The following is a 26,405-nucleotide window of genomic DNA, read 5'->3' as shown; positions in this document are numbered from 1 at the left end:
AAGGATTGTGGGTTCGAATCCAATCTGGGGAATGACAGCAGCGGAAGCATGCTGTGTGCGTAACTCAGAGGTTGTGGATCGAAACCATCCTCTGCTAAAAGCGTTTTACTTTCAGACACAGTGACATGAATTAAACCCACATTTTTTGTTGTTGTGAATGGGTCAGTGGGTGTAATTGATTTCAAGCTCATGATCATCATGCTTACCAATATCACACTGATCGGCTTTCGTGGACAAAGACATATACCATCTATAAAGATATAACATCTGTGCTATCATCCGTAGGGTAGTGATGGAACAATTTGAAAAGTGATTTAATGTAGGCATCTAAATGTTTCTTTGCAGTTTTAGGTTCATATCCCAACTATGAAATGATAGATGTTAGCAAAATACTTGAAGCTGTGGACATACTGAGCTACTTGCCTCTTTTGATTCTCGTGTCCTTTTCACCAGCATTGTTAGTTCAGTACATCACTGCTTCTCACGTTCCCCGTGCTTTGTGTTGTGTTTAGTGCTTTGTTGTGATGTGTTTGCTCCCTGCTGTTTATGCCCCTCTCTAAATTTTCCACATTGTCTCTCTACCTGTGTGCCTGTACTGCGACTGCAACCCCAGCTGTCTAGTGGATAAGATACTGGTTTCCTAAGCCAAGGATTGTGCTTTTGCATCCCACCTGGGGTGACTGACAGCAGAGACCCTTGTTGGATTAATAAAGTAGAGGTAAATGGATCAAAAATCTTATATTAGTGGATGTCCTTGATCACATCTCCCACTTTATGTTTAGATCTGACACTTTACAGTCTGATGAATGTGTAGTTTAATTTTCTTATTTCACAGTAACTTTTTGGTCCAACATGTTTCTCCTTTTGGCTTTTGTCAGCACAGGTTTCTATTTTTTTTTTTTTTTTTTTTAAGTTTTGATGTTCACTTGTTTTCAGTATTTTCTCACTCATCATAGAGGATAAGACAGAGGACAAGTGACAGAGGAGGCAGAAGAGACAGGCGTCCAGTTGTCTGGTGAAGTTTGATCCTCAGGAGATGAAAATCTGTTTTCAGTAAGGAGAGGATATTAATTCCTCTAAGATCTCTGAACAAAAACTTGGTTTCACTTCCAGAAAAAACAGCCTCTTAACCTCTGAGGTTCTTCACAGCACTTTTTCTGCCTGCTTCAAGTAGCGGGAGGCCAGTTCAGTTTACCACACCAGAGAAAGAAAACTTCCATGACGACGTGTATTTAAATACGGCAAGATGTAAGCAGTGGACTTTTATGATCTTTGACCTCTGATCCCTCTGTTAATTTCCTCAGTATGACACACAAGGGTGGTAACAGATAACTGGTTATTATTTATGAGGCCAATAACAGGGAGGAATTGATTATGACTCTAATATTACTTTAATGAATCAGTGAACCTTTCTTATCATTAATGACTCAGCTGTAATATTGAATGTCTAGGACATGCACTAGCTGAAACATCATTGCCAATTAAATTTTAAAAGCTGTATTTTGTATTATTATTATTTTTACGTTTACTTGGAATTTGATATCTAAATATTTTATAGAGAGTTCTGGCAACATAAACTGCAGCACAATGTTATGTTACCAACACAGAGCAAGGCAATCATTCACTAAGGGAAGAACAGGCAGTGAAACACAGTAAAAACAGAAACAGGGAAAACAGAAAGAGAAACAAACCACAACAAACCACACTGGCTGATTAGTCTTTATGTTGTATTACAAATATATACATTATTTATACTGTATATAGACTGCAGTGTCAATCCTAACATAATCCTATCACACAAATGGAGGATTGTTACACTTGTTGAATCTCTTGCTTGGTTCACATTATAACTAAAAATCATCCTTCACATTACTGTAACACTGATTGTAATTTTAAGAGCATATTGTGAACACATTGCTTAAGTGTTACTGATACATTCTTGAAAAGCCCTCATCAAAACCTCTAAAAGAAAAATACCCATACAGTTTAGACATCATAATATACTCAACCAATTATGTACTGTATATGTCTGAATAAATTCATCAAAACCTAAAAGTATTTTAAAACACATTGAACCTTAATACACTGTTAGAACACACTGAGGTTTTGACAGTCATCTTCTGTCTTGTGTTGATGCTGTTTCTGCATATGAAAGCAACTTTTGTAACAGTCTGACTGTCAAGTAACGATATCAAATCAAGATATCAAATTAGTGGAATTGCTTTGCTGGAAGTGAAAGGTACAACATACACTTCTCTACAAGGAAGAGAAATTGAAAAACAAAAAAAGTGGGATGGGCATCTGTGTATTTTTCTGTTCTTCGCACAGGCTGTCTGTGTCACCTACAGTAAGACAACACTGCCATTGTCACTTCATCCAAAACACACAGGACAGACTGAGACTGTGACGTAATTATGAAAACAGTCAACTCCCCACAAGAGTGCTGAGTCATTATAGTTTTGTACTAACTGTAGGTACACTGTCACTCTGTAGACTGAGCACCTTCATTTTTTACATTCAAAGTTATTATATTCATACTAAGTTATTGCACAACACCTAATGGATAAGGCACTGGCCTCCTAAACCAGAGACTGCAGGTTTGAACAACATTTGATGTGAGCAGAGTGGTGCAGTGGAAGTGTACTGGGCCCATAACCCAGAGGGTGATGGATCAAATACTATCCTGTGCTAACAGTGTTTTACTGGCCGCTGGTTGACCTTCAAGTCAGTCTTAAAACAACAGTCAGGTTTCCATATAAACATTAAAACAAGTTTTTCTTGCTTTTATCAATCCTGTTGATACTGCTCATTTGAAGATCCTTTCCAAATGCACTTACAATGCAAGTGATGGTAATGGTGATAATATGAGGCTTCAGCTGTATCAGTTGGTCAAATAAGTCTTTTTAGTAAAAAATTCCCTTTTTGAGTCTCAACAGACAGTTTTCCCTGTTCGGCTGCAGTAGAAGTATAGTAACAGAAAGGGAATTCGGCATTAAAAAGACAGTAACTTTGAAAGACTTGATTTGACTAATTCGGACTGCTGAAGCCTCATTAGCTCAAATAAACATTTGAATAAAAAGGACTGTGAATTTTGTTCCCCATCACATACACTTAAAGTGCATTATGAAGGGATCTCTTAATGGCCAGTATGAAAAGGAAAAATGATTACACCAAAAAAATAAAGTGTCAGTGTTCATTAGGGCACCTGACTATTGTTTTAAGACAGACTTGAAAAATTGTCAACTTATCCTTTAATCAAATCTCAAATACATCATGACAGAGAGGTCAATAATAGTGCAAATTGGGGAACAGTTACATTTATTGTTTGAAAATGTGTCAAAAGTGCAGGCGTATACATACTGTTTAAGGTGTTAATGACTGTATTTCAAAAGAAAAACAAAACATGAAGCTGTGATTGTTCCGTCAGCCACCTTAAAAACTGAACTATTACCTCAGGAAGTTCTTTCTGTCCTCTTGTTACTGTGAGGTTACAGTCCTGTTTAAAAGCACCAGTCAAGTTGTAGGTTCAACATTCACTTGCATCTGGGTTGATTTCCTTAGAAGAGATGACAATAAATTATACAAGCATTAAAACTCTGGAACCAGATCTTCAAAATAGATACATGATTATCTTTTCCTGATCGTAGCATATATTTTTAAAGATTTGTTGTCTTACAGTAGGGCTCACAGACCATCCTATTGAAAATAAATCTCAAATGCTACATTAAACATTTTTTTTGTATGTCTGCAGTATGGTTGAACATGGAAGCAGGACAGTGCATACCTCCAGAGGCCTGGGAAGGGTGCTGTGGCAGCGCTGGACAGCATGATGGACTGATGGGAAGAGACATGAACTGGGCAGGCTGTCTGGTATACAACCCTGAGTCTGGAGCTGGGATAAAACTCTCTCTGTGGACGCACAGAATACCTTAGGTTCAGAAACTTTATATTCTACTTCAAAGTTTTCACTTGATGCATTCTGCAGTGCAGTGAACTATTAAACGTTATATATTCAGCCTGTCTGATTGCTTGTTGTTGTACTCTGTTGTACAGCTGTGTAGTGATGTTGCTGTGTACCTATGTCTCTAAAATTAAGCATGATAGTTTCCTAATTGACAAGAATGATGGTTTTAAGTGCAAAAAAAATAAGACTCTGCCCAGGTTGGAAAAATAACGATAGCTACAGGAAAATCGGACAGGACAACATTTCAAACAGAGCTACAGAATGGGAGAGGTGGTCTGACCTGTGATAACAGTAACACACAACCCCAGGTGTGCATGCGCACACACACACACACACACACACATATCATGTATTCATTATCATGTGACTGTAAATGGGTAAGTGATCTGTAGAAATAGTAGCACACACTCTCACAAACACACAATTACACTATGTGATTGTCGGTGGGAAACTGAGTTAAAAAGCTTTTTGCACACAACTGCACTCACAAATATGCACACACAATCCAGCACTGGAGAAAAACATCATGGGTGTATGAGCAAGTGAGCAAATAGGTGTGAGACAGAGAAACAGAGTCATACTATAGGAGATAAGTGAGTATGTAACATAAAACTGACCTGGGCAAGCTGCCAGAAACGTGCTGACACCCTGGACTCCCAGGCTCTCTACAACCTGTTGAATAACACACACACACATACATGGACCTTGTTAACAAACATCATGAATATTTTTTCTTTTCTCATACACTCATACTCAAGCACGTGTTGACTCTGTGGGGCCGGTGAATGAATTTTCTTCTTTTATCATTAAGGGCAAAGAGGAGGAAGAGATAACTAAGTCATATCAGTATGACTGGTAACTTATCTATTAATCAAAAGCTGTGAGGTGTGTGTTTGTGTAAGAGGGTGTGTGTCATATTTTCATTATCTAATGTGCAATGACTAGACATCTTGTCTAGCCTTACATAATAATTTGTTGCATATATCTTTGGTCAGCAGAAACAAGTCATCGTGAGGACAACCAATCACTGAAGCAGTTTTCATGAGTAGAAAAAAACGGCACAATCGGCAGGTTTAGATCTGAAAACTGATATCCATTTGAACCAACATATGCTGTTCTCATCTTAACAGACAAAATTAAACTGCAAAAATACATCAGTTGTGGGTTAAAATAATTTTAGTTTTAAATGCAGATAAGATAAAGTACACGGTATTCCCCACACCCATCAAGTGACTGCTATTGAAATTTGAAATGGTACGACTATTTATACCGGTATCACAAGAGGGATACCGGTACAAATAGTCGTACAAATATTTGACAGCAGACTGTTATTTTAGATATTTGACTCAACCATTCAAAATCAAACTAGGCTTTCTGTATAGAATTAAATGCCTTCTTTTCCTAAGCATGAAACTATTGTTCAGTCAAGTCAAAGTCTGCATGATGCTTCATCATTACTTTAGCAGTTAAACCCTGTTCTTCACAGTTACACTTCACTAATAACAACTTTTGTGCTTCTCATCGCTCATTTTTCCACAAGGTTGGATGGATGTAAAGTAAGTACCATTTGTCACTTGATTTGTGGTTGTCTATCCTTATTTGTGTTATTTTAATATGCTGGTAGTGTGGTCTGACTATGAATGTTTCTTATTAACAAGTCGAGATCTTAACAAGACTACCTGATTAAATAAAATAAAATTAAAAAAAACTGGTGTGTTTAATTGTGATTATTGCTTCATAAGTGCATAAATTACAGTAATTTTTTTGGCCATGAAGGGACTGTCTTTGTCAGATATTTCTTGTATTTATACAGTATTATTAATGCTGAGTTCTCAAAAAAGAACATTTAAAAGAGGGATTTCAGACATTATACTATATATATCACAGCAGATTTTATTTAATGTTACCAAATGATATGTAAGTCTTTCATATAGAACAGTAAATCTTCATTTGCACATTTTCTATGGCCGACATACTACAGTACTTCTATGGACTCTGATCAAAGCAAAATTCTACCACATGAAATAAATGAACATTGGCTTAGCTACTTCCTATTGCCAAACAATAAATCATCATACATTTTCATCCAAAAATCAGTTACTCAAAGCTTTTTCATTTGCTGCTCAAAATATTAAGTGTTTGGTAAGTCTTTCCAAAGAAAGATAGTTTGTTGCATGAGATTATATATGTGTTAAACTCCTGGTTTGGATGACAGAGAAAACAGTGTGAGTGATGATAGATGTCAGTGACAAAGAAAAGAGCATCACCTACAAAAACCTCAAAGTTAATAAAAAAAATTAAAAAAAAGATACCACAGTATCGCCCACACTGTTTGATTGACAGATGATCTTTGGGCAGTTTTTTTTTTTTACTCACCTTGCAAAGTGCTGTCATGGCCACAGAGTCCATGAAATTGACCGAGCTGAGATCCAGAACCAAGCAATGAGTGTGTGTCAGTAACTGGGCTGAGGAGGAGGGAGGAGAGGAGGAGGAGGAAGAGGAGGAGGGAGAGGTATGGACTCCAGCTGGGTTCTCCTTCTGACCGCGACTCACTGTCTGGATACAGATTGGAAAAGTTGTGGAAAATTAGTTCAGCTGCCGTGTAACACATGGTGAAATGGAAAATTTCTTCAAACATTCCTGTGAGTTTTCCCTTTTCCAACTGGAGGCATCAAAGCACAAAATCAGCCACGCACACACACATGCCAGCTGCATACACACACCTTGAATATTGTACAGAGCAGGTGGAGGCACTGCAGCTTGAAAACATATGTCCAGATATTTGGATCATGTGGAAGGAATGCACCCTCATTTACTCTCCCAATTACAATTACAAGCCCATCTACCAATCTTGAACAATTTCACTCAAAATCATCTCTTTTTCTCTCCATCTTTCCAATAATATTAATTCATTTCACCCTGCTCTTTGTGTGTGTGTGTGTATGTGTGTGTCTGCATTTGTTGGCACCTCTCTGATCTCTGTGAAGATCAGCTCAGAGTTGGCAAAGTAAATAGGACTGGAACAGGAGAGTATCGTCACGCCAGGAACTTGCTTTGCCTGTTAAAAACACACACATACACACATTTAATAAATTATATGCTCAAAATTTAAAAACAAAAAAAATGAATTTAATTTTGAGCATCTCTATGTGATAACTTAGCACAATAGTGACACCCCAGACAGAGGGTCAGAATTTGCAACAGCAATCTGGTTCACTTACAGTAACTGACATTAGACATAAAACAAGTACTGTGCTGCCTTGTGCTTGCAGATCATAGTAGATCGAGAAAAACAGTCACGCTCATCAATATGTATCAATTCTGTTCATTATTAACAAAAAACACAGAACTTAGACTCTAAAACTACCACCTATGAGCCATCTAGTACAGTATATATCAGAATATGTCATTTTGAAGGAAATGTTAAAGGAAGAATTTCTTTTTTTTATTTCATATTTTACCATGAAGATTCACAGACTACAGTGATGAATTCATTATAAAATGAGTCTAACAATAAGATCCTTTTTTTGTAAAGACTCCATCCTTTTGCTTGTTATTGTACTTCCCTTGTCTTTTTCTCATTTATTTTGGTATGTTGATTACAATTTTAATTAAAGAGAGGAAATTTTGACACAAATATTAGTAAAATAAATAAAGTTAAAAAAAACAAAAACAACAACAATACTGTGATTGGTGCTTTAGTTGCAGCTTTTTCTAACAGACGTACTCACTCTTTCCATTTTGCTATAAATCCCTTACTTCTCAAAGACTACACCATCTTTCATGTTTGTATGATTTTTTTTTATTGTTATGACAATTACTTTATCTTTTAGAACTGTGACCTAGATGCTGAGAGACTTCATTTTGAGGTCAAACATTGAGGCAAAATCTCCAAACAAACAAAAAACAAAAGGTAAGAACCTTGTTTTTCTCATCTTGGAGATATTTTATTGTAGCCTAATAATGATAATGGCTTTAGTAAGACTCATTGTCACCTATTGTTCCATCCAAATTTATTTCACCTAAGCAAACTGTGCATATGCTATTGAATTAGTGCCAAGCCTTAAAGGATCTACTGCATCTGGACAAAACAAAGTTTGGCTGTATTTATGTTTGTGTAACATGCAAGGAACCAGTTTGATAAATGTGGACTTGAAGAGTCTTTCTGTTTTATGAAACTAATCTGCTTCTACAGTGTACGATCAACAAAAGAAAAAAGAAAGAATAGGGTCACGTATACAAAATGAATTAATGATGGGGGACTTACACCATTACGGATGCATAATATGTACTTGACAAATTGCACAAAGGCGAGTTGTGCAGCAGCCACTAGTGTAACAGATTGAGGAGAGAATGAAGTGGAGGGAACAGAGAGAGCGAGACGTTGACAGGAATTCACTGATGCTCTGAGCTAGACAGATTGCCTTTGGTGACAGTTTGGTGTTTTGATGTGTGGCAGATGGTGGTTTTCAGCCAGGGATTTATTTTTAGTGTGTTTTGGCTGCATGACAGTTGCACCGTTCAGAGTGCTTCATTAAGCTTATAAAATACTGACCTTCAGTGGAGAATTTGGTGTTAATTAGTATTGCTTTACATGTTGAGGATGCAGTGATTTAGTGATTTCCTGCAGTATTTAAAACCCAATTATGTACAGATAATGAAATATTGTCAATCCAAAATCATTTCCAAACTTTTTAAACATAAAACTTTAAGATCTATTTTTATTCTCAAATCCCTTTCCATCAAAAACTGGCACTCATTCAGATCGACATGGATCTACATCTTGCACATCGGTACCCATCCAATGCTCGCCACATTGATTTGCATTTGCATTGCAAATGCTGTGATCCAGTTGAAAGCAGAGTGTGTTTCATGGGCACATCCAAGACAGGCTGTGGAGAATCCATTATTGACTGTGTTTCACACTGATGACAGTTTAGATATGCGCGTCCAGAGCCTGCAGTCAGCTAAGATCATCAGCAATCATTTAAGGTCAGTGTGAGTCAGTCTTTGGCATATTGGAGGCCAATTATGAACCATTAGATTATTAAATTCACACAGTGAAAAACCATTTTGTTTAATTATACAGACAGACAGACTGTAGATTGTATTTTTCATTTCCATACTACATATTAGTATATTAGTATGAAAGTAGTCATTTGTACCAGTATAACAATAGTATTTTTGTAAAGTTGTACAGTATATGTACTTGTTTTCAAATTTCAAGTCCAACAGTAACACTGATGGGTTAAAATGTTAATAACTTGAGCAACTTCTGTGAATTCAAATTTGAACTCAGCTGCATGTATCTGACAAAGTATTTGAAGAAGTTTGTTAAAAAGTTTTGTAGCTCAGCTGCAGAGAAACATTATGAGAGGAGGGTGGCAACAGAAGAAGTTCATAATGAGCTAGAAGCAAAAAAACCATGACAGACAGGTGACTTCAAGAAGTGAGTTGAATGTTTTGGACTTGTAACAACTCTACCATCTTTCCAACTCATTATGATTCAATAATTGTTTAACAAAGTGAGCAACAACTTAATTAAAGGAAAAGTACTACATTTTGGGAAATATGCGTGTTTGCTTTCTTGCCCAGAGTTAGATAAGAAGGTCAATACCACTGTCATGTTTGTACAGTTAGTTAGCTTAGCTTAGCATAAAGACTGGAAACACAGGGAAACATTTAGCCCGGCTCTATCCAAAGGTAACAAAATCACCTACCAACACATCTAAAGCTCACTAATTAACAGGTCATATCTAATTTGTTTAATGTGTACAAAAAACATATGTTACATGCAGTAAGTAACTCTTGAACTGACATAATTCCTGGACTCTTGTCCTCACCAGAAGTAACGATGTAACATCAGTTTTACTTTTCTGTTTGTGCACAGATTAAACAAATGAGACATGCTAATTGTAAAATTTAGAGATGCTGGTAGGTGGATTTTTTTAAAACTTTGGACAGAGCCAAAGTTAGCTACGTCCCCCTGTTTACAGTCTTCATGCTTAGTTAAGCTATTCACCTGGTTGCTCTAGCTCCATATTTAGCATACAGACATAAGAGTGGTGGCTGGTGGAGAAGAAGAATAGAAACTCCAAATAAAGTTTTAAGAAAAACAGTCAGAGAAGAGTTCAGATAAAACCTACTGAGTTCTTAATGAGTTACTGACTCAGTTGTTGGTTTGGGCTCATGGAAAGAAATTGCTTCCGTCAACTAATAAAAACTTTAAAAAGCAGCCTCTTCTTCAGATAAATGAACTGCATCTTCTGGTTGTTTACTATAGTTGTGAAAGTATTTCAACAATTCTATCATGCTCCTAAACCCACTGTGGTAACACAACTTCTAAACCTTGAAGTAACTTTTAATTCAAATCACCCAATCCAGACAAAAGTAACGTCAAGTTAATGAACACAGAACAGAGATGGCAGATGATGACAAAAAAGTCTGAATGTTCAAAGCATTTGGTTGGATTGTGTTTTCTCTTTCATGTAATTTCCTAATTACCTTAGGACTCAACTCAACTCAACCTCGAACCAAACTTTAATCAAACAGGTTTTTCAAAAACTTGTCATGAGAGCTGTGAAACAGATTGAGTTTACCTCAGTGTAGAGTCCCACATCTCTGTAACAGTCTGTACCGGGAATACGACCCAAAACAACAGTGGAGGAGCTGGAAGACGAGGACAAGATGAAAGACGGAAGAGAGACAGAGGGGAATATTAATGAGAGTGCAAGTCTGCCTGGGAGACAAGTGAGAGGAGGGAAGGAAATACAAAAGTTTTAAGATCTATGAAAAAAAAAAATAAATAAATGAAGACAAGACAAATCAACTCAGTCTTTGCCTCAGTACAATATCATGAAAGAACAACAAAAAGGAACACCCTTGTGTTACCCTCCTGATCTCTTTAAACATGTAAATATACAATATGATCAGACACAATAATGATTAAAGGTCCCAAATGCAGCATTTTACAAACCATCATTAAATTTGTTCTATTGTGTCTCATGTTAGTTTCATGAGTCCCTTTGTATTCCACTGCAAAGATCATTAATATTTTTGTTTTACTTTGTTCCATGTAGCACCAGTAAAATGATATTTAATACTGACTGTTGTGTTCTGTAGATGAATGTGAGTAGAGAGAAGCCAGCGGCCACAGCCAGACCCAGGTCCAGGTTAAAGACCAGAGTGGAAATCAAAGACGTGACCCACACCAGCTGAGGGAAAGATGGGAGGAGAGATGAAAGGTGATCAGGTGGGGATTAGTACTGTTTGTGACTAGGGCTCTGTGCTATGAGCTTGAAAAATGATAAACTACAATGAAAATTGTGTGTGTGTGTGTGTGTGTGTGTGTGTGTGTGTGTGGCCCACCAGGTCTAATCTGTCAGACTTCCAGAGCACACACACATCTTTGATCTGAGCCACTATCCCCTGCAGGTTCACAGCGATGATCACTGCCAATACTGCCTGGAACAAACAGTAAAGCATTACTGAACATCGGCTAAGACTTGTGAATCATCTGAACAGTGAGCGTCACCCAGCTGAAGTATGACTTGCATTTCTTAAAACGCCTTCACTGATATTTTAGTGTGTACCAAAGAGCCGGGTTCTGCTTGAGGTTTCTACCCGTTAAAGGGGAGTTTTTCCTTACCGCTGTCGCCAAGTGCTTGCTCATGGGGGTATTGTTGGGTCTCTGTAAATTAAAGAGTACGGTCTTGACCTGCTCTGTGTGAAAAGTGCCCTGAGATGACTTTTGTTGTGATTTGGCGCTATATAAATAAAAATTGATTGATCGATTGATTGATAAGTTCTATAATTCATAATGATGGTTTATTTGAAGCCATATTTTCTGAAGAACTGGCAACACAAACAGAATCATCAGTCAGCTGCCCTCCATCTGTCCAAAGGCGTCCCACAAGGATCTAGCCTGGGCACATTGCTATTTACATTATGTATCAATGATTTGGCATCTGTATGTCGTAACACCTGAATTTGCTCCAAGCACTGGCACCACAATCATGTCTCTTCTGTAGATTGTTTTTCTTCTGTGTTGTGTATCGTGTGACATTAACCTTTTAGAGGCCCAGTGATGCTACTGGTTCTCACTTCATGATTTGTAGATTCGTTTATGACTTTAAAAAGTAAATGTTGGTCACGATTCACCAAGTCTTTAACAACTCAACAGTATAAAAAACACAATGATGACACGTTCATGTCTTTGGCATCCATCAGAAAAAAAGTGAGGCCTTGTTTAACAGCTTATATGACAAACATAAATGATATTTATTATCACAGATGCACTTTACCTTTGGCAGCTGCTCAAAGAGATGACCGATCTTCAACAAAATGGTTAGAATCACCAAAGCTGATACCAAACCTGCCATCTAAGAAAGTAGATCAAAACACAAAAGAAAAAAAAAAGGACCAATGAGGGAAAAAAATGGACAATGAAGAAGAAAAATACCTCTTTAACAATCACAAAGGCGACTTTTGGGTTTAATGGGATACCTGTGATTTGACACCGATACTCTCCTGGACCATACTGCGAGAGAAGGAGCAGCTGACAGCGAAGCACTGGAACAATCCTCCTACAGTGTTACACAGACCCAGAGCCAGCAGGTCCTGAGGCAGCAACAGACCACAGGAATTTGAAAAGTTATCATGTTTTTATTTGTTCAGGCTCTAAAATAATATCTTAGGGTTAGGGTAATCTTTCAAAAATATTATTCCAGGGTTTGAAAGGGTTAAATAACTATGGTCTTATTGCTGAGTTTAGAGCTCAATAAGCCAAAAGCCTGAAGGATTTGTTACAAATCTTGAGTATTCCATTAGTTATCTTAAAATACAAAGTTTGGTACTTCACTTTCATCATTCAGTATTTCTTATATTCAGGAGGTCGACTCTGATACATTTTTAGCAAACAGGCACTTACATTCTTTTCACTGCAGTCAATTTGTAGAAGTAAGCATTACTTTGAGTAGTTCTGTATGGATGTTGTCTAACCAGAGTTTGTTCTCCTTGTTTGTACTAAATTTTCACATGCTACATGTCCTAATTTAACATTTTGCCTCACTCTACTGGTCTGACTGATAGAAATATCTCTGCAGCAGCTTTCTTTCTATGAAGCTACAAACAGAATTCATCAAAGAACATTTGGTAAGGAATAGTCAGACCCACCTTTAACCATCAAGTTGCTTTGCACCACTTGATCACTGCTGAGAACAGAGCTGTGGCCCTGCATCATTATTTCTGAACTGGATTTTAACAGGCTTATTTAACACGTGTTCTCATCTGCAGAATTCTCTGGACACTACTTTGATCTTGAGGCATTAATATTATGTGACGTCTATCGGTAATCAATAATTACTGCAATAACAGACACACCTCCCCTTATCATTCCCCTGAGTTACAGCGGCATTTTGTTGACACAATGAAGTTCCATTTTATCATGAGTGAGCGATAGATTACAGGAGCAACACTGTAGACATGCCGTTTATTACTGGCAATTCTAGCTGCTGTATGCACTGTATATTACACTAGTAACACTGTAAGAAGGATATTGCCGCATGTAATTTACTGAGAATGTTTTGTTAAAGAACAGTGCTTTGGAGTATCTTGCTCAGGAGAGAAAGTGCCCAACAACATAAGCACAAAAAATAGCCCCTTTACTTTAAAATTGGGTTCATACTGGATTCTGCCTTTACTTCAAGTCTAAGTTTGTACTTTGCTTAAAAAAACTGTTTTAATGGTTATGCATCTGTACATAATATGGACTTTTCTACATTTTTTTTTAGCAATGGTCAAAAAGCAGACCATGCAACAAAAGTTAAAGGAGTTAAAACTGCTGTGAATTTACCTGACTAGAGTTCACACGGTAGCCATGTTTGTGGGCGAACACTGAGCCCATGGCTGAGAGGAAACTGAAGCCAACCAGAGCAGTTGACAGAGCTGGAATGAACAACTCTCTGGCCTGCGAGAGAGACGGAAGGACTGGGGATGATAGACTGGTGAAGAAGAGGAGGAGGAAAGAAAGGTTGAATGACTAATTTATTATTCAAAGGGGAAAAAAAGAAATAAACAGTAATGTTCTAAAAAATTATCACCAACCATTTAAACTGAGTGGCTGAATTACTCACACATTACTCACTATTCTACCATGAATAAAGTTACAATAAAAACAATAAAAACACTTACATATGGGTTGAATCCAAAAATCAAACACAATAGTCTTATACTATCTATAAATTATAGTAAAACATATAGCATATGAAATGACAAGGAAAAATAGACAATGACACAGTTCTACTGACCCACTGGGTATGTGTCCCACCACCTGGACTCTGTGCTGTCCAGCCAGATCCATCTGCACTGACAGGATGGTACCCAGGACAATCTGTGGGAGAAAAACAATGGATGTGACATTTTCTGCACAGAATGTCCAGTTTGGAAAAGAACAACATACAGTTTTCTGCATCTAAATGTCAAATGAGTCAGTCTGTTTGTACACATGCACACATACACAAACATACACATTATCATGATCAGATAGTGTTGGCCCATTGTTGTGGTTATCTTTTCAGATCCATGATCAACAATTTGGGGTTGATCTTCCCATGTAATACTGTAACTTCAAATAATTGAACAGATAATGACATGAACCCACATAGACATCTAAAATGTTTAAAGATGACCAATCAGATGCTTCTTTTCCAGTTTGTAGGTGTTTGGTTTTGTGTTCTTTCCATCATTGCATGCATGAAGTTTATTGTCTCTGTTGGCAAGTTTTGCCTCTTTTTTCAGGCTGTGTTTCATTCAGTATCTTAGTTTACCCTCAAGGGTATAATATGGGTTGAAGGTTGATTTTTTTTATTCATTCATGTTGTTTATGGCATCAGATTACCATTATATAACACATTATAAAAGTCATTTAATTTTTAACTAATAAAAAACAGTTGTTTAAAGGTGCAGTGTGTAGAATTTAGTGGCATCTAGCAGAACAGATTTGGTAGAAATGGAATATAATATTCATAAGTATGTTTTAATTAGTGTATAATCACCTGGAAATAATAATCGTTGTGTTTTTGTTACCTTAGAATGAGCCCTTTATATCTATGTAGGGAGCGGGTCCTGTTCCTTGGAGCCCACCATGTTGCACCACCATGTTTCTACAGTAGCCCAGAATGGACAAACCAAACACTGGCTCTAGAGAATGACGTTCATGTTTTTCGTGGACACTGTATGTTCTCCTACATGCTTGGAAGGGGAAATGGGGGGGGGGGCGAGTTTTCAGTTGGTTGCAATCTGCAACCTCACCACTAGATGCCACTAAATCCTATACACTGCACCTTTAAATTTTGTGTAGTTTATTTTTCAAAGTATCAAAGAGTTTTTATATTAATTGAAATTTATATTTACATTTTAGGGTTTTAGTTACAGTTATCTACAGTGATGAACTCTGAAAGTAACTAAAGAACCGACAAGCAGAAAAAATAAATAATATAATAAAAATAATGCAAATTTAAAAATTTTTTAAAAAAAACAAAAAAACACACCATCAGAAGACAGAATGATGATTAATCAGTGGCCAGGTGCAGAAATGTATTGTATGTAGGGACTCTGGAGATATCAACAGATTTTTATATAATTATGAGTCATTTATCAGCTCATCACTGTGGCATCTGTCCATCTGGGTGCATCTTATGGGTATGAGTCTAAAGTATGTTTGTGTGTGTGTGTGTGTGTGTGTGTGTGTATCCCTCACCAGTATAAGTTCCCATGGTATAGCGACAGGCAGCTTGTTCTTAAAGTGCTCATTCAGCATCTTGCCTCCGATGAGTATCACCATAGAAACCGTGGAGACTGACAGAGTTCCTGGTACAGCACTGGTCACTCCATACAGAACATCCTTTAAAGTCTGGAAGAAGACACACACGTGCGCAAACACACACGCACACACATTTTGTATGTCCTTTATAAACCAAAAATGCACCAACAAGTAACTAAAATTTCAACTACCATAAATATTTTTTAATTGACTTTAATACTTTATGTACACTCATTTATAAACTATTAATAGGACATCTTCTATTGCTTTGAGGTCACTTCCCTGTCAGTTATGTTTGGACCATCGTATCTCTAAACCGCTCCAGTGCACATTCGGTTATGGTCCAGTGAAGCCAGAAGAAAACCACCATCAACAAACATCTGACAAGCCACCCTGACACCTTCCAAACTCACCTCCAAATGCTGTCCATGTGGACGTGAATTGAGCTTGAATTCTCCCTCTAGTGCCAAGAAAAAGAACAAACAATCGCTAACATACTGCAGCAATCCCAGCAGTCAGAAAGGGATTTTTTTTGCCAAGACAGTTAAATTGGTTGGATCTGCCAGCATAAGCCCAGCTTTGCATTCCATAATCTCACAGCACCTCCCATAAAATAATGCAGGAAACATATAGAGATGACGTCCAGATGTCTTCCAGTTTGATCAAACAACCTCAACTCATTATAATCGTCAATTTGCGGTCTGCATGTAGTATGTGCAGATGACCCCCCAGGTATCCCAGTTGTAGCCGAGGACAGCGCTGAAGCCACAACAACTTTTCAGGCAGGCGCTCCAGCTCAGATGTTACATACCACAATTCATGCTTCTCATTGCCCTTTGATCAACCAAATTCAAAGCACAGATGTTTATAATGCAATAATGATAATAAAGTGCTACTTATACATCAGGCTTTTGTGAAAAGCTAAAGTGTGTTTATGAGGTTTTTGGTCCATATTTTAAGCTAAATTGGTATCTTCTATTGTGGTTTTAACAGATTAAGGACTCAAACAATCTCTTGTTAGCATTCAAAAACAATTAATACCCAATAAATTGTGGGAGCTACAAATGTTGAGCCAACCAAATGTTTATCTTTGTGAACTGATGCCAAAATTCTACCATCCAGTACAGTATTAGATATCCATTTAGCTTAAAGAATATGGACAGAAAGTAGCTTTCCAGATGAATTAAACCCCTTTAAGAAAACTCACTTAATTCCAGAAGCTGAAGGAACAGAGACTAGCTAAGAGAGGACTTCAACTCTTTTTTTCTTGAACCTTGAGGTCAGCCACATAACAACCCTTATGAGAGCTTGTATGGCTTCAAAGTCTTGCCCAAGGACACTTTTGCAATGTGAAATCTTGCTTACATGAGTGCGTGTGTGTGTGTGTGTGTGTGTGTGCGTGCGTGTGTGTGTGTGTGTGTGTGTGGTACTACAGTGTTTCAACTGACCCAAGCTGAAGCCAGCAGTCCGGTGTGTCTCTGTGCAGGTATTCCTGTCATCAGTGGCAGCTGAAGGGCGATCACATGCAGGCCTGCTGCTGTGGTGTAGCCTCTAATAAGAGGATCAGACAACCAGCGACACACACCACCACCACGCAGCAGGTACAGCAGGAGCTGAGGGAACACACACACACACACGCATACAATTTCAATTCACATATTTTTGGCATGTGCATGGTTGATACAGTGTATTTTCATAATCTACATGACTTAAAAGACCTGTCATGCTTTTATAACATAATGTGTTGCAGTTGACTTTTTGCTGTAACTGATCCTGATCCTAGTATGGTGTGTGTATCCAAAGCCTGATGTATCTTATTCCTCTGTGCTATAGAGCTCCATTGCTCCAAAAACTATTAAAAACACATCAATGAGCCACATTGTTGCACTGGGTGATATTCATGTGACTTAGTACTACATGGTTTGTTGTAAATAACTTGAGTATAAAGTCAAGACGTAGTGGTAGCACAACAATCTAGTAAAGCTCTGTAAACTGAACTGCATTCCCACACATGTGCAGTGGCATCTGCCTTACACAGAACTACTCTCTGGAGACTGAAAACTTGATTGCCATTATTAGTTTTTGGAGCCATTTTCAAACAAACTGACATGCCCAAACTCTTCGCGGTGAAGGCACATGTCACTCATTGACGTGTTATCAGTTAGTTATTTATGTTAATAGTTTTTGGATAACAACAGAGGTCTACAGCACAGAGGAATACACACACAATACTTGTAAGTAGGATGAGTTAATTGTTGGTTTGGCTCTGAGTTGTTGACAATAACAAAAATATAGAAAATAATTAGCCATATCCTTTAACCTGCTTGTCAATATGATTTTCTACAGTTACCAGAGGGCCTTTTACTGGGTATAACACTATTGGAATCAGATGCAAGTTTTATATGTGGGAAAGTGAGCAATGACTAAAGAGTGAGTTCTTCAAGTTGAGAAAAAGTGAAAATCCAACAGATGTGGCTGTTTTCCACTCTGGTCCATTGATGCCACTGTTGCTGTAGAAATTGGTATCTCTGGATTTCTTGTGTGTCTCCCTGTATAGTTGTTGAACATATATGAAAAATGCTGCCTCTTTGATTCTGAGAGACTGACAAAAAACAGGGCAACTGATATTTACATGGTAACACATGGCAACATATTTGCCTGCCACTACAGAGAGGGTTAAATGTAAGAAGTGAGTTGGGGATCATTCACGTCTCTCTGGACCTGTGACACCAACTGATTGGTCAGGGGAACCATGTAGAGGGTTAGGGTGCGTAAAACCTCTGATAAATTCCAGAGGATTAAAAAATATACCAAACAACAACATGGACATCACAAATACCTATGGTTCCCCACAATTTAAAACATTTTAGGGCAGATATTTTCTGTAATATTTAAGAAGGGTAAAGAAGCAACAATGCCGTTTGACTGTTATAGAGAACACAACATGTTGTGTATCCACAACAATAGAGATACAATGATGAAAACAAATGAGATATTTAAGTGGATGTCTACTGGGAAATTCTCTTCTCCTGCTCATCTCTATAATAGGGTCAGAGGTCAGAGGTCAGTTGCACAGCAGTGAGTGTGTGCCTGTGCATACTATTTAGCCATGTATTGTCTATTGTGTGTGTGTGTGTACCTGTATGAGGCCACAAAGGAAGGTGAGCTGTACAGCCACATTCACTTTGGCTGCTTCCACATCAGGCTGACTCTCTTCAGTGCCGTTGCTTAGCAACTCCACGTTAGCTGTCACAGACCCAATCATGATGGCCAGGACGGCAAAAGTTCCTGTCACACGAAAACAGACAAACAGTAAAGAAACTCGTAACTCAATACTACATCGTTGGGTTTAAGAGTATTTGGTAATCACATAGTAATTGTGGAAACTGAGTTACACTTATATCAATATTGCTTAAGTTTAAGTTTAAAGATTATGATAGAACAACTGTATTTTTTGCAACTGATTTTGACTGGTGTGGAATTTCTTTAAAGATATTTTGTGCCAATATTAAACAATAATCTTCAGTAACACATTTCCAGAGGTGCTGATAAGCAAGGCTCTGAACCTGGGGAAGACTCTACACTGGATAGTTTCTAGATATGGAAAACATTTGATAGTCACCGATGGAGAGGTGTCTGGAAGTGCCGAATATGAAGTAGATGATCAGAGGATAGAGAGAAGTGTACAGACCAAACACTGGAGGAACTCCTGCCAACATGGCGTTGGCCATACCTGCGAGAGAAAAGGAGAAGTGGAGAAAAAAATCCTGTATCTTTAAAAGCTCAACTCTTCAGAAATGGAAATGCATTTTTTAAAACTCATCAGAGAATTTTCAGGGGATTTCAGGGTCTCTGCACTCATGAAACATTCTGTACTTTCAAAGGACCACAGACACCTTGAGGTCAAGTTGTACAAGTTTCTCCGATGGTGTGACAGGAGCGATATGCTGTTCAGTGATTTGGGCCTCATTTATTTATAAAGAACTGCCAAATCAAGGAAAAAGGTAGAGGAAAAGGAAGAGAGGAATACAAAGTAGGCTACATGGCAAGCAAATGCTTCAGTAGACTTGTATTCTTTAGGAAAACAAGACAGTTAACATGCTTTGGGTGATAAATGACAGTAGTTGTCCATTGTTTTAGTACAGAATGTAAACCGTGGTTTGTACATTGTTAAAGCCCCCATCTTTGCATGTATTTATCCATGCACAGAAGCATATATGATATATCATATATGATTGCATTCTTGACTTGCAGTTATAGGTGTTACGGTCCTGGAAACAATATTTGCTTGCACCATTTGTTCAGAATGTCTCTGTCATGTTGAGTAAAAAAGATTTCACATATGTTTGTCATGTTTCTGCTTTAAACCTGTCTCTTAAAGAAATTTAAAGGTTACATTGAAAAAAAAAATCTTTTTCTTCCGACATCATCAATATACCAAATTATGTGAGGAAAATGATAAGAAGAGGTCAAAGGTACGTGACGCTATTCAGGCAGCTTGTAGTTGTTTAAAACATATAAAAACACTTTATGTGATCAATATGTGATTGTTTTCTGTTGCTGCATCCTCACCCTGCGGCAGATGCATGATCCCAACGCTGACTCCAGACACCAAGTCTCTGATGGCGTTTTCTTTGATGGAGTAACGAGGCAGCCATGACAGGACAGGAACAAAGCCCAGCAGAAAGTTCTTCAACCTTGGACCAGAACACCTGGAGGAACACACACACACACACACACATAGAGGCTTTATGGTCATAAGGCTTCAGATAAAGGACCTAAATCATCTGTTAGCCCTGAAGCATGGTTTAGGGCCCAAACTGACATTCAGCAAGGCCGAAAACAAAACCTATCTTTTGACTCACCAACATTGTGCCTTCACCCTCTCCAACAACGACAGAGACTTCTTTTCTACCCGCTGCCCAAGGACATCCAGCTGTGCTTCGTCCAAGGAGACAGCAAGATAAGACTGCCTGTAGTGAGGAAGGCCATTTCGGTCAATGGTGTCCATCTAAAATCAGTCTAAATGATTACTGGCAGTACAGTCAACTTTCACTTTGTTCTTGTTGCAATACAGGGTGTCAGTTTAATGTGTCTCGTGCACTTTTCTTAAGGTGTAAAATGTGTGAATGAAGTTACATGACAAAGTAGAAGAAGAGTAGTAGTGAATGTACAGATAAACAAGTGAGTCAGAGAGCGAGGCTGACCTATTCTGAATCAGCACGAGGCCGCACGAGTACAAAGAGTTCACATGCGAAAGCGAGAGTGCGAGGGTAAAGCGCACAGACACAGACTCACACGCAGCCCCCTAAAATCACACGTGAGTCGGGGAAGGTGGAGAACAGCCTTGAACTCTGCACATTACAGCGAGTTTACAGCCCCCTTTCTCCTCCCCTTCACCCCCCCCATTCAGTACCTCTGAATGCCTCTATTATCACAGCTCAGCTTTCAGAGACTCATGGTCTGAATGTGTGTGTATGTGTGTGACTGTGAAAGAGGGAGACAGAGAGAAAGTAACAGAGAGAGAGCAAATGAGAATTTAATTTATTTCTATCTCTAATTTAATCTATTCGAACGTATTCCACTTTGTATAATGGATCATTTTTTGACAAGAAAATTTATTGAAATTGACATGCGAGAATGAAGAATGAGAAGCACATGTAGATAGAAACTGTGGGAAACACAAAAAGTGCCTGAAGAGAATCTGTTATAGAAACTGTCTTTACAGAAACTCAAAATGAATATGAAGTGGTTTTTATTGTCATTTTAATCGCACCACAAAAGAGAAAAAAGCCACTGCTCTAGATCCTCAGATCATTAAAAAATAAAATATGCACTCTACAGAAAATTGAAGGTAAAGATGTCAAAGAAACATGTTTCAAAACTTGATACACACTGATTTAATAGGATGCCCAGGATGTCTCATTTGTTCATACATAGAAACATTCCAGGTTATTTAACAATGACAAAAAATGTTACATGTAGCACTAATAAAACAAAATAATATATTTGAGAAAAGCAGATTGGTGTCCTATGAAAAGGAAAATACTGTCCACGCATCCTTCAGTAGTGTATCTGTCTCAAAAGCAGCATGAGGTTTCGGATGCGTTCAGCACGGCAGCGAGGCGACTGGTGCAGCGGCAGCTCGAAGAAAGAGAAGGTGAAGCTCCGGGAGAAACTGAGGTTGGTGACCGGACGCAGTGGTGGGAGACGGGGAGGACGAGGCACCCGGCGCTGGGGCAACACCCTCCGTCTCGCCCGCAATTCTCTTCCCCCTCCACCTGCAGAGACAGAGAGGGACAGACATGGATTAAGTGAGAGAAGATGTTTTGATAGGAAGATCAAAAATATTTTTTAAAAAAGAGTAAACTGACCGCATAAGTGGACCTTAAGTTAAGATTTTGTGTGGTCTGTTATAGGCTCATTCTGGGGACAAATTTCAGACTCAAGACCAGTTAATTGGGGACAGCTTGTCCAATTTGGGTCCCCTCTTGGGAGGAAGCTGATTTTTGGGTCAGTGGTTAAGGTTAGGGTAACGTTAGGGTAAGGATTAGGGTTAGGGTCAAGATAAGTCTGTAGGAGAATGAACCCTCACGTACAATGAAAGCATTAAAAGGACTGGCCTACATTTTCACACACAGCTTTAAAGGCCTAGGCCCATGACCCACCCACACAGGAGTTTTCACTTATTTTGCCTGATTAGACTTCTTCTCAGGACTGGGCATGCAGATTGTGCTTCACTGACGCCCCCTTACTCATCTTACAAATCATACCTATATCATCTTCATAATAAACCGCTCACACTGCAAACATTTTGATGTGTAATGGTAGAAAGAGAACAGGTGTAAATAATAATCTCAAAAGCACAGGTGTTACTAATTACATTAACAATAACTCTGTTATAGTAAAGTGTCCCAATACACAATATCAGGACCCTGAAACTCAAGTAGCTAAATGGAATTCAGGCATCATTAATTTTATTATTGACACCTGTGTTTTCCCTATTATGACCTGTCAAAAATGTCTTAAGTTAAAGAGGCGTATTCCAAAATCTAAATATTGTTTGCTTGCAGGTGAATGTTATGTCATGTTACGTTACGTTACGTTACGTTACGTTACGTTATTAATATTATTGTAACTAAGATTAGTCAGGGGAAGTGCATTTAAAAGTTATTTTGATTGCATGGTAACATTGTCTCTTTCAATTAACATTTGGGCACCCACAACTAAATATTATAAAATTACTGTGAAGTTTAATTAGTATGTATTATCTTCATGTGTACCTGAACACACTTCTTTTAAAACTAATATTAGATAAGGGATAAAAAATGGCATTGAAACACATGTTTTAACTCATTTTACTTAAATAATTTGTTTTTCCATTGTCAGCTATTAATAGGTAATATGCTATCAATAAATTATCAATAAACATGAATGTGTGTGTCAATCAATGAACATGAATATGACAGACTCAACCATACCTGCACTGTCCTGAGGGACTGTCACAGGTGGGGATGGAACTTGAGAGTTAAAACTTGAGGCCTCTTCATCTTCGTTCTGTCTCCCACGATAGGGGGTAGAGGGCGTCGGCTGAGGAGCAGGAGGAGGTGGAGGTGGAGGTTGAGGGGGTCGTGGAGGAGGAGGTGGGGGGATTGAGGTAAAGGAGGATTCAGAGAGAGCCAGGCCTCCCCAAGGTGTCATGCTGGTGTCTGAGAGGATGGAGGGCCCTGGATGAGGATGAGAGGAGGAGGAGGAAGATGTCTGCTGCTGGCTGTGTTTACGGCGATTGTCCTGGTGGCGACGCTGGAGAGCGGGGGAGGAGACAGGTGGCTTGGCTTTGGAAGGAAAGGGGAGATATGAGGAAAAAATAAAAAAAGATAAAAGGTAGTGTAGTTGGAAAACAACTGTGAAACAAGATACACTGAATCCCTATCAGCTCTGCTGTTCTGTATAACTTAACTTAAGTGATCTTTTCCCACCGTAGGCCTAATCAATAAAATATCACATTACTTGATTTTGAATTGATAATACTAACTTCAGAAATCACTTTTTTGGACTATAAATGTGGTTGTGCAACTTCTGTTTAGTGTAATTAATTAATCTTGGACTAAGTTTTATGTTTCTGATTGCAAGCACAAAGCAACTTTGGGGCTCAAGTGGCAGCGATGGAAAATGTATTGAAATTTTAAAAATGATGAGCAGTGTCAGTTCATGGTTGTCCAGAAAAAAAATCTCTTACTATAGTATTTTATGTTTTAAAATTGGTGTTCATTTAGCAATATTATCTCAAGCACACCAGAGATTGGGTATATTCTTAATTTCAAGCATTACATAGGCATTATTAAGAAATAAGCATATGTGAATAATCAGGATATTATCATGAAAACTGATTTCATGCAGAGTGTAAAATAAATCAGTAAATGGCATGAGGTGTCCTGCAGTACATCAATACTTCTTATTTTCATTTGTTTAAAGAATCATAATAATCAAAAAGTTAAATTGATGAACATGCTTGTAGTTCTTGAGGGTTAATTATTTGTTTTTATCACTTATCTTTCAGCATAGAGAGGTGAGTGGGTCATGAGTGGATCACCTGTTGTTTTACTCCCAGATGAACCAATGAGAGGCAGCCGTTCGCGTGACATCACCAATCCAGTAGCCTGGGAGCAGAAATCAGTATGGCTATTACACAACTGACATGACCTTCAGACTTTGCCTCTATTATCATACAGGAACAGTTCATACACACTGCAATACAAATATGCATTTATTATGAATGACAATTTGTGTTTTAGCTGGTGCTTCCTTATCATCAACCATGTGAGCATCAGGGATGTGCAGAGAGCTCAGTATTTGTATTTGTATCTGTATTTGTTGAGGCAGCAAAATTATTTGTATTTGTATTCGAATTGGAGTGGAGAGAGGCTTAAAAATCCTGTTTTTGTTCTTATCACACTTTTAATTTTAGAAAATGTGTTACAATAAGTGTTCATGAATAAACTAATTTACAAAGGAGGTTCCCACACCAGGGCTCAAACTGGAGTCTCCCAGATCATAGACAACTGTGCTGATTACTGAGCTAAAATTTTACTCATTGCCTCATTACAGACAGACCTCTACCTATTTATACACCCATAACACAGAGATAGCACACCATGTAATGAGAAGGGAAGAACTTCAAAGGCGGTCATTGCTTTACAGTTTCATTTATTGCCTATATTTTACAACCTAACTTTGTGGAAAGGAGAAGGGGAACAACAGGTTATGGAGAATCCCTTGGGAGCACTTTGCATGTGTCAGTAGCTCAGCTTTATCTCTGGGGAACACCCACAACTCTGGGAGTGATGTCCAAATTATGAAATATACATCATGTAGCAGGTGGATGTGACTCATCTTGTTGAGACCTGCTGATAGACGTAACAGCAGAGCAGAGGAGACAGACTGAGATAGAGATAGTGAGATAGTGATGTAACCGACCTGCGTGCTTCTATTTGACATGTTTTTTTCTTCCCGAAAACAAATAATTTTTAAAATATTTGTACGACATAAATATTTGTGAAAAATCCACTATTTGTGCTTTGCTGAATAATGTATTTGTATTCGGGCACACCCCTAGTGAGCATGTTGGCATGCTGACATTAGCATTTTTCTACGTGCACCGTTGTGTACAGCCTCACAAAGTCGTCAGCATAGCTGCAGACTCTTAGTCTTGTTTTTTCAACTTAAATGTTGTAAAGAAATCCTGGATCCGCACTGAAACATTATCACTTGTTTTTTTTACCCATGACCCAACTTCCTACCAAATATTATTCAACTCTGATAAGTTTTTGAGACAACCTGATAACAAAGATGTAGGACTGAAAAATCTAGTTAGATAACAATTAATGCTGGGACCAAAGCAAAGCAAATACAAGGAGGTGTGTAAAACTTTAAATAAACAATTAACTTTATTTTTTTTTTAAATGTATTAGAACAAAAAGAAGATATATAACAGAATGTAGACACAAATTCAAATTATTCAAATATTTCACCAGGTGCACGCTCATGATGAACTTTATAGTCTCAGCAATCCCTCTATTTTCTCAGTTGGGTTTCAAATGGAACATTTAGTTGTTTTGTTGTGAGGAACGGTCACTGCTGTGTCCTTGCACCGAATGTCCTCATAAAGAGAGAAAGATTTTAAATCCTCTAAACTGAAGGACATCCTCTTGACCTCTTGAATTTGATTAAAAGCTTCAGAGTTGCAGATCAGGGTTGAGGTAACAGACAGGAAAAAAACAGTGAATAGCACATAGTCAGATATTGTGATGGAGAGTTCAGTGAGAGAGTGTGTGTATATACCTCTTTGATGAGTGTAAAATGTCACTTCCTCTGCACTTTGACAGCAACACACTTATTCCTTGTTCTCCTGGGTCAAGCAAAGCATCCCTCACACACAAGAAGATGCAGGCACAATTCCCCTATCACCACTTCATCATCATTTAAATCATCATCACTACAGACATTGATGATTTCTCAAGCTGGCTTCCACAAGTCACCTCTGGTCTCTCCACATGTCGTTTGAAGACTGAAGATGATTCATTAAGTCTTTTTAAAGAACAAAGTCTTCCCTTAAAACAT

At 38.1% G+C, this 26,405-nt stretch overlaps 1 protein-coding gene and 1 long non-coding RNA gene across 2 annotated transcripts; one reads left to right on the top strand and one right to left on the bottom strand.

The window, feature by feature from the left end:
- Nucleotides 1-3,197: 3,197 nt before the first annotated feature.
- Nucleotides 3,198-24,641, bottom strand: LOC122981714 (solute carrier family 26 member 6-like). The gene is made up of 20 exons (XM_044350397.1): nt 24,379-24,641; nt 23,267-23,620; nt 20,651-22,066; nt 20,358-20,497; nt 19,408-19,518; nt 18,925-19,073; nt 17,234-17,398; nt 15,723-15,875; nt 14,272-14,354; nt 13,818-13,965; nt 12,470-12,583; nt 12,268-12,345; nt 11,333-11,428; nt 11,072-11,178; nt 10,564-10,633; nt 6,933-7,022; nt 6,341-6,520; nt 4,582-4,636; nt 3,785-3,909; nt 3,198-3,556 (listed from the first exon to the last, which is right to left on the bottom strand). Exons 3-20 carry the CDS (start codon nt 20,794-20,796, stop codon nt 3,527-3,529), a joined length of 2,040 nt encoding a protein of 679 aa, XP_044206332.1. The 5' UTR covers nt 20,797-22,066; nt 23,267-23,620; nt 24,379-24,641; the 3' UTR covers nt 3,198-3,526.
- On the top strand, nt 17,310-19,518 carry LOC122981717. Its single transcript, XR_006403298.1, has 2 exons — nt 17,310-17,386; nt 19,326-19,518. It is a non-coding gene; the product is annotated as an uncharacterized LOC122981717 (long non-coding RNA).
- Nucleotides 24,642-26,405: the final 1,764 nt, after the last annotated feature.

The sequence above is a fragment of the Thunnus albacares genome, chromosome 5, assembly GCF_914725855.1.
Source record: "Thunnus albacares chromosome 5, fThuAlb1.1, whole genome shotgun sequence".
In the NCBI taxonomy this organism is placed as follows: Eukaryota; Metazoa; Chordata; class Actinopteri; order Scombriformes; family Scombridae; genus Thunnus; species Thunnus albacares.
The sequence above is the reverse complement of the archived record's forward strand: the minus strand, read 5'-3'. Positions and strand labels throughout refer to the sequence as shown.